Raw genomic sequence first — 9,137 nt, 5'->3', positions numbered from 1 at the left:
CAAAATACATCAACAACATAGCTCAGGCAGTAGGAAGCTCTCTCATCCATTTATATGCAGATGATACAGTCTTATACGCAGCTGGCTCCTCCTCGGAGTTTGTGTTAAATACTCTACAACAAAGTTCTTAGTGTCCAACAAGCTTTCTCTACCCTTAACCTTGTTCTGCACACATCCAAAACAAAGGTCATGTGGTTTGGTGAGAAGAATGCCCCACTCCCCACGGGTGTTATTACTACCTCTGAGGGTTTAGAGCTTGAGGTAGTCACCTCATACAAGTACTTGGGAGTATGGCTAGACGGTGCACTGTTCTTCTCTTAGCACATATCAAAGCTGCAGGCTAAAGTTAAATCTAGACTTGGTTTCCTCTATCGTAATCACTTCTCTTCCACCCCAGCTGCCAAACTAACCCTGATTCAGATGACCATCCAACCCATGCTAGATTACGGAGACATAATTTATAGATCGGCAGGTAAGGGTGCTCTCGAGCGGCTAGATGTTCTTTACCATTCGGCCATCAGATTTGCCACCAATGCGCCTTATAGGACACATCACTGCACTTTATACTCCTCTGTAAACTGGTCATCTCCGTATACCCGTCGCAAGAACCACTGGTTGATGCTTATTTATAAAACCCTCTTAGGCCTCACTCCCCCCTATCTGAGATATCTACTGCAGCCCTCATCCTCCACATACAACACCCGTTCTGCCCGTCATATTCTGTTAAAGGTCCCCAAAGCACACACATCTCTGGGTCGCGACTGGAACGAGCTGCGACAAACACTCAAACTGGACAGTTTCATCTCAATCTCTTCCTTCAAAGACTGAAACATGGACACTCTTACTAACAGTTGTGGCTGCTTTGTGTGACGTATTGTTGTCTCTACCTACTTGGCCTTTGTGTTGTTGACTGTGCCCAATGTTTGTACCATGTTGTTGTTATGTTGTGTTGCTACCATGCTGTGTTGTTGCCTTGCTATGTTGTTGTCTTAGGTCTAACTTTATGTAGTGTTGTCTCTCTTGTTGTGATGTGTGCATTGTCCTATATTTACATTGTATTTTTATTTTATATCCCAGGCGCCGTCCCCGCAGGAGGCGTTTTGCCTTTTGGTAGGCCGTCATTGTAAATAAGAATTTTTTCTTAAATGACTTGCCTAGTTAAATAAAAATCTATATCTCAGTTACCTGTTTTTCACACGTGTATCTGCCCTCTCATTGGCTAGATAGGGCCTACTTGAAATTGCTTCCTCCAGCCTGCCTTCCATCTTTGAGGACGTATTTGTCATTATAAGCGCGGTTTGTCAATTATCTTGTCAATATAATAGGCAGTCTTTGGTGTTAACTATTGACAACCAAAATGCAGAGAATCGAAAGGGGAAGGCCATATGTTGCCTAGCAACACTCATCGGCGTCCTTTGGTGTTTGCAGTGGCTTGCGGGAATCTGAGGCCCGATTGAGTGACCGCCCTTTTTAGACAAACGAAAGTAGAGCAACGCTGCTAGAGTCGGGAGAGATATATATGCGCAAAAACAACTAATTAAAGCTGCGGAACCTAACTTGAGGTATGTTTCCTGATGCATGAGTTGAAATATTTCGGCCAAATGAGGTCTAAATTGGGAAATGTCTCTGGAAAAAGTGTATTTTAATGCGCGATTTGATGACGTAATGGCGATTGTCAAACTCGACATGGCGAGCCTTCACGGGCCTATTTGAAATGATTACCTAGCTAACGTTAACGGGATTCTGTATCATAGAGCGTTGGTATGATTAGATACACATTATGATTAAATGTTGATCGTTAGTTTGATTTTCCGGCCTGAATTATAGCCAGAGTAGAGCTAGAGGCCTTCCGCTGTAACTAAGCTATTTAGCTAGCGACCTACATTAGCAGTGTTCGAGAGTATCAAAACCGTGATGTATCATGGGTAAATTGACTGATGGACTAACCTACAAATAATATTGAGTAGTTATTTATGAACCAAGGTGATTTGTAGATCTGCCTCGCCTTTAAAGTATACTGCAATGTCGATCGCGCCCACTGCCTTCCATTGCCATTGGCCAATTTAATGGAATTATCGTTGCTGTCAAACGCGTGATTGGCTGAATTCGACCTCTTTCCTTTGCATTGGTACTATTCTATTGGATAATACATGAGATTGACGCGTTTTCCACTCCTCGAACATCCTTGTGATATTACGGACCATCATGAAGTATCGGGAATCCTTGGAACGTGGTTAGGTAGCTAAGTGGTTAGGGTATGGACGTCCCAAGGATCCCAGATGTCATTCATAATGTAACGTTGAGAACTCAGTCCGACATAGCGTTATTTTCCTTCACATAAACCCACATTGGCAGATAATGATGAACATATATTCTATAGGCTACAAAATGCCCAATGATAAAATGCTATTGAAATCAAAATGTTTACATCACAGTACTGTCCATCATGCGGTAAGCATGTTGGTCATATTTAACAAACTTGTTTTCCCACATGTAACTGTACGGACACAGACCATTACTGGTGATGTGATAATCTGTACAGTGTGCCATCTTTGCATGGATTTCTTCCTTGTGCCTAGGTGAGGTGCTGAGCCATGGCAGACGAGGACGAGGTGGATTGTGGCAGTGAGTTCCCAGCCCTCTATAAAGTCATGCTGGACAAATTGAATGAACAGAGACAGTTGGACCAGTTCACAGACATCACTCTCATAGTGGATGGTAAGCTCATCCTCAATGATGCTTGTTGTATTGCAGAAAGTGGAGGTGCAGTTGTATATTTTCTTCAGATTAAACCATTTCTGTTTCAATATCATTGTGTTCAAGAGAAGTGTCCACTTTGTATGAAGGATTCAATTTAATTATGTTCTGTGCTGTACCATTTATGGGCTCATCTCACTCTGGTCCGTAGGGCACCAGTTCAGGGCTCATAAGGCAGTGTTGGCAGCATGCAGTCAGTTCTTCCACAAGTTCTTCCAGGACTTCACACAAGAGCCACTAGTGGAGATTGAAGGTGTGTATTGCTCAGGGTTTCCGTTAGCCGGCAAAAGCGATTTTTTTATATATATATTTTTTTTTTATAAAATAAACTTACCGGCCAAAAAGTTGTGCAAAATAATTATTTTTATTAATTTATGGAAATATCAGTTGATGGAAATACATTTGACCACCATGCTTATAGTTTCATTTACATAATTTAGTGGAATTAAATTGGCCTGTGTGTATTTTCATTAGTCATCATGCATTTTATCCAAAACAACTGTCACACGTGGACAGCATATAGAGCCTATTTTGAGCTCTATTTCTCCTGCAGCTCCTCAGCTGGTTGCTGCTGGAGTAAACGTTCTTTTATAAGCCATTCATTGTGCAACAATTCAAAATGCAATTGTGTCTTAAAAAACTGTTTTGGTGCAGGATTAAAAAGAGCTACTATTTTTATTTCTCAGCTGGTAATTAAAGTGTGCCTCCCATTCACAATTCAAGTGCAGGCTATCAATCAGCGAGTCACCCACCACTTTACAATGTGAACTGGAGGCAGTATACATTTTGAAAACATACTTAATTGTTTGAAACATGAATGTTTTATTTCCTATTATGAGGTATGTCTTGCATTGTTTCAAAGTAGCCTATCAGCAAAATCCGACCATGGAAATGTGGAGGCAATTATTTTATAAAGACTTCATAGCCGGCGCGTGAGTTTCAAGTTTGGGTATGCTTACAATTTATCCTACCATTTCTACTGTTCTGCGTGCCAGTTATGATTTTCATATCATAAAAATCTGAATTAAAATGATTTATAAAAAATAAATAAAAAAATAGCTAATGTGACTAATCACCTGCCTCTGCCATATGGACACATTGATACACCTTGGTCCATTGGTGGCTAAAGAAATTAGAGCATGGAACTCATAGCCTATAGGCCAATGTCGCAGTAGGCCTATAACTTCCATTGCTCTTTCACACTGAGGATTGGTGATTATCAAGGGGAGATTGTTGTAAAGATTTTTCAAATAGCTTACTGTGAGGGACTATAGTTTTAATATATTATCATTCGCAATGGATGTTTAAAAACAAAAAAAAAAACATTTTCCTATATTTCATTGTTCTCATGGAACCCTCCAAACAAAAGACAATTAAAAATTGACAAATCTCGTAAATGATGGTTATGAAATAAACCAAAACTTGTTTCTCACAAGTGTAGCAGTTTGTGAACTCTGCAAACAACGTTTTCCCTCCGCGAATGAGAACGATAAATGACTAATTAATACATGCATTAACAGAAATTAATGTAACCAAATGGCAGGGATTAATGGTACATTTACTGCTGGTGACATATGTAATGGGGAATTGATCATTAATGTAATCAAATGGCAGGGATAAATGGTACATTTACTGCTGGTGACATATGTAATGGGGAATTGATCAAAAAAATGATCTAAGAGAAAACAATTCACACAATGAAATGCGCAAGAATCGACGGGAGACAGCTAAGCCGTTCTGGAGAGAGTCTCGCCTATACAGTATCTTTGCCACACATCCCTCTTCTTCTTCACTCAACATTTTAAAATGATATTCAAGATGCATTATCTTCAAACATATTTTAGATGCTTTTCACTGACAGCCGCTACTCAATAATCAGCTAGGCCTATTGCCACGTGCGCTGCCCAAATTACCGGCTTCCCAAATAGGCATAGACCTACGAGCTTGTGATTTGAAACAATCCACAGCTATAAAAAAGTATAATGATCCTCGATTCCTCTTTGGCTAAGTCATGATTTCTGGTTTAGTATTTTCTTTCTTTCTATATAGACAGGAGTAATTATATAATTTTGGCAAATGTATTTCTATTTACTTCTCTATTGGACCCACCGCTATGTCATGTTCTATTGGCCAGTAAATGAAAATCTTCCTGGTCATGTTGTCCGGCGCAGAAACCCTGGTACTGCTGAACCAATGACACATCCTCTGTCTTACAGTCATCAAAAAAATAAACAATAGCAGAAAGAGCTTTATAGCCCCTGAGAAAAGCAAAAAACAAGACTTATCACATGCTAACCCGGTCCACCCATCAATCCTCTGTGTTTGTTCTCCAGGAGTGAGTAACTCAGCCTTCCGCCAGCTGATGGAGTTTACGTACACGGCTATACTTGCCGTCAATGGACCAGAGGAGGTCAATGACGTGTGGAAGGCAGCAGAGTACCTCCAGATGCAGGAGGCCATCAAGGCCCTCAACAACAGGTCAGCCTGCCATTAGAACATCTGGACCTCCTTACTACTAATATAGCCTCGTACTACTTATAGTCCCTTACCACCAATATAGGTTAGTCCCTTTTTGGTGTTGTCTTGTTTGGTTGTCATCTTTTTTTGTTAACTGATATTTTATCCCTGTGTATTTGAACGTAGAGGACTTTGATGGAATTAAACCTTCTCTCTCCATAGGATGAGTGATGGCACTCCCTTCAGTCCGTCCCAGGCCCCGGCGGCGGGGAAGAGCAAGACCAAAAAGAGGGAGCCGGCTGAGACTTTCAGCGTGATCATGGAGACTCTTCCGTCAGTGGTGGGGGAGCAGGTTAGAGGTCTACAATGACGCATTATGGTTGAGTTATTATGACATAGAATTATGACCTGCATAAAGTTCTAAAAAGTGTCCCAAATCCTCCCCGTCATCATCCTAATCCTCGGTCCTTTCCTCCTAATATGTGTTGCTGTGCTGACCCCAGTCTGTCCTTCCAGGTGGAGATTGAGGTGGAGATCGGGGAGGGGGCCATCGAGGTGGAGGAGACTGGTATGGAGGAGGAGGTGGTGGATGCTGCTCGGACCGCCCAGGCTGCCTCGGACGACTCGGCCCTGGCACTGCTCGCTGACATCACCAGCAAGTACCAGCAGAGGGGGCCAATGCTGCACGTGCTGAAGAAGGAAGGACTGGAGGAGGTGAACGAAGCACTCGGTCTCTCTAATGCGCATGTAAAAAACCACACACTTGGACTGTGACCAACCTTGATTCAAAGCATTCATTTTAATATTATAAGGAGACTATTCTTTTTGGTGACATTTCCAATCTTTCTTAAAACAAGTTGTGTGCGTGTGTGTGTGTGTGTGACAGGAGGTGGTGTCTCAGGAGGAGACAGTGACAGCTCCCAAGACTCTTGAGGGCCTGGAGGTGGTCGAGGTCCAGATCTCTCAGCTGGACAATATGTTCCGCTGCAACAAATGTGACCGCAGCTTCCGCCTCTACTACCACCTCAAACAGCACATGCGCGCGCACGTGGCCGCCCTGGACAAGCCGCATGTGTGTTGCCACTGCGGTAAGGCGTACATGCGGGAGGCGGCGCTGAAACAGCACCTGAACACGTTACATTACGAGGCAGAGGAGCTGTCGCGCAGCCAGTCCCAGAAGAAGAAGATGCACATGTGTGATTACTGTGACAAGCAGTTTGACCACTTTGGACACTTCAAGGAGCACTTACGTAAACACACCGGTGAGAATGATAATAACCAGAGGGATTCATTTAGGGTAGGGGTGTCGAACTCATTCCATGGAGGGCCAAGTGTCTGCGGATTTTTTTTATTTTCTTTTTTCTTTCAATTAAGACCTAGACAACCAGGTGAGGGGAGTTCCTTACTAATTAGCGATCTTGATTCATCAATCACTTACAGGGGTGGAGTAAAAAAAAAACAGACACTCGGCCCTCCCAAGTTTGACACGTGATTTAGGGGTTCAAGTTCATCTGTGTCAAAGTGCCCGAGTTAACTATAGCTAGTGTTCATTTGTAGTTCGTGGTGCAGGCTAAAACGGCATCCACAGCATTTCATTGCAATTATGAACAAGACTTCACTTCAACAACATCTTTTTGTCTCTCTATGACTATGATCACTATGATTTTGGGTCCCTGTGTGTAGGCGAGAAGCCGTTTGAGTGTCCAGACTGCCATGAGCGCTTTGCCAGGAACAGCACATTGAAATGTCACATGGCTGCCTGTCAAAACGGCGCCGGGGCCAAGAAGGGACGCAAAAAAGTCTACGAATGTCAGGTACGGAGAACAGTCCTTTTTCCCCCCTGATTTAATCAGGAGTCGAAATGTACGGTTTTTGTGCTGATGTTGTGCCGATCACACCCTTGACTAGTGCACTTGCTGAGGTTCTAAAATGATCTCTCTCTCTAGGTGTGCAGCAGTGTGTTCAACAGCTGGGAGCTTTTTAAAGACCACCTGACGACCCACACAGGAGAGAAGCCCAACCACTGCACCATGTGTGACATCTGGTTCACCCAGCCCCACGACCTGCGCCGACACCTCCGCGAACTGCACAGTGTCACAGACGACACGCTGATGACCCAGGAACTGGACATCGGTGCCATGGCAATGCAAGAGGAAGTGGCCGGGGAGGAGGACGAGGAGGGAGGCGAGAGAGAGACCCTCTTATTGGAGGACGTGATGAGGGATGGTACCGTGGAGCCCGTAGACGTGGTAGTCATGGAGGAAACGGACATGGTGGTGGAAGAGGTGACGGAGATGTGTGAGGAGGACGTGCAGAGACTGAAGGAGGCAGGAGTGGAGATCCGGGTGGTGCAGGTGTCAGCGGCGGGACAGGTGAACTCTGAGATCCAGGTGGAGGAGGAATCACAACAGACTGAGGAAGTATGAAGCAGGAGCGGAGCTCCATCTAAAATCGTACCTTGTTCCCCATAAATACAGTACCTTGGCTTTGACCAGAAGTAGTGCACTGTATGAGGAAAAGGGTTTTATTTGAGATGTGCCTGCTGGTTATGGTCAAACTGGAAAAGCACCACCTCCTCACCTTGTTGACTAATAGGGTAACGGACAGAGACAAGTATTTGAAGTTGCTCACATTTTTAGATTCTATTTATTTAGAACCTGCTGTCAGCATGGCTCTGTCTTCTCTCTGTCTGTCTGTGGCAGAGATATACCTGCTGAATGCACTTACACTGACCCCTGTTCAAGGTTTTGTCACAGACCGATCAAAAGCTTTCTTTCATTTTTGCTTTCTTTGTGTTTTTTTTTTACATTTTAGCATGTACATTTGAGATGATCAAAATTCATTTGCCAAGACAGTATGCAATCCATGAAGATCCCTTCTCCGTTAAATGGTTTCACTAGCAGACGCCAGTTATTGATTGGAATGCACAGTCTGTTTCAATATCATACAGCTGCAGACATATTAATGATGTGCCTCACCGCTGTTGCCCAGTTGGAATCCATCTGAAGCACAGATCTGTTGAAAAATCATTCAGCATTCGACTAAAGAGCATGTTTTTGATGGTGCCTATGCCCTAACTGATGAAAAAAAGAAAAACTTTAATATTTGAATAAAAAGATAATGGCTGTTAGTGTACGTATGTTTTCTGGTTTCTGCCCACCAATTCCCCTGTTCGTCTACCTCTTTCCTGTTCTGACTGCAGCACAGCCCTGTTCCCACAAGACATTGGGGTTTATGTACGACACTGTTATGAGTTTTGCTATAAAGAAACAGAAGAAAAAATATTAAAAGCTAACACGTTTTTTTAAATTTTACAAATGTTCATAATTGCATTGTTTTCTTTGTACAGCTCAATTAAGAGGGAGTGATGTAATCAATACATATTGAATTCTCAAAACGTGTCCACACTTTGCAATTACATTTCTCACAATGCTTTCAAATGTGCCACTTTCAAATGTGACAGACGGAGAAGTGGACGTTTAGTTTACTAGTAATCAAGAATGAACAAAAACCTGCTGCGTCTAAATGCAATTTAAAAATGTTTTATACATGCTTGTAAATAAAAGGTTGATGTAAACCACATTGGCTCTGACTGTCAACCACTGTTGCTGTCATTTACTGCTTTGGTGCTCTTCTTGCCACCACAGTAGAAGGCCCTTGAGAGGGCAGCATACAGACGGGAGCCCAATGAGGGTTTCCTGGGCTGCTGACTGCAGGAGCATCTGAAATTACATTAACAAGAAGGCCTGTAAGCCACTGTATGCAACAGATGAATGGCTTTCCCATAGAATTCTATTCAACATTTTGGGGACAAAGTAGCCACCCCTATTTACACAAATGACAACACACGTCACTCAAATCAAAATCAGTACTTCCTAGTTCCATGTACCAAACTGTTACTTCAATTATATTAAAACCAGGAA

General features: G+C 42.9%; 1 protein-coding gene across 5 annotated transcripts; it reads left to right on the top strand.

The window, feature by feature from the left end:
• Positions 1-1,454: 1,454 nt before the first annotated feature.
• Positions 1,455-8,791, top strand: znf131 (zinc finger protein 131). 5 transcript variants are annotated; one of them, XM_055920283.1, is made up of 9 exons: positions 1,455-1,562; positions 2,580-2,718; positions 2,909-3,010; positions 5,091-5,235; positions 5,437-5,566; positions 5,731-5,928; positions 6,101-6,476; positions 6,898-7,028; positions 7,161-8,791. In XM_055920283.1, exons 2-9 carry the CDS (start codon positions 2,595-2,597, stop codon positions 7,638-7,640), a joined length of 1,686 nt encoding a protein of 561 aa, XP_055776258.1. In that variant the 5' UTR covers positions 1,455-1,562; positions 2,580-2,594; the 3' UTR covers positions 7,641-8,791. The 5 variants fall into 5 exon arrangements, with proteins under 5 accessions (XP_055776258.1, XP_055776254.1, XP_055776255.1 ...); XM_055920279.1 differs by having other exon boundaries at positions 5,731-5,961; XM_055920280.1 differs by having other exon boundaries at positions 1,462-1,562; positions 2,543-2,718; positions 5,731-5,961.
• The last annotated feature ends 346 nt before the right edge of the window (positions 8,792-9,137 follow it).

Source organism: Salvelinus fontinalis, chromosome 4, assembly GCF_029448725.1.
Source record: "Salvelinus fontinalis isolate EN_2023a chromosome 4, ASM2944872v1, whole genome shotgun sequence".
NCBI classification, from domain to species: Eukaryota; Metazoa; Chordata; class Actinopteri; order Salmoniformes; family Salmonidae; genus Salvelinus; species Salvelinus fontinalis.
Note: the sequence above shows the minus strand (reverse complement) of the source record. Positions and strands in the feature narration are given on the sequence as shown.

Bases quoted from the DNA above. Each gene is read 5' to 3' on its own strand.
- znf131 (XM_055920279.1), top strand. From the start codon at position 2,595: ATGGCAGACGAGGACGAGGTGGATTGTGGCAGTGAGTTCCCAGCCCTC. The intron at 2,719-2,908 runs GTAAGCTCATCC...TCTGGTCCGTAG, and splicing joins CATCACTCTCATAGTGGATG to GGCACCAGTTCAGGGCTCAT. The intron at 5,236-5,436 runs GTCAGCCTGCCA...CTCTCTCCATAG, and splicing joins ATCAAGGCCCTCAACAACAG to GATGAGTGATGGCACTCCCT.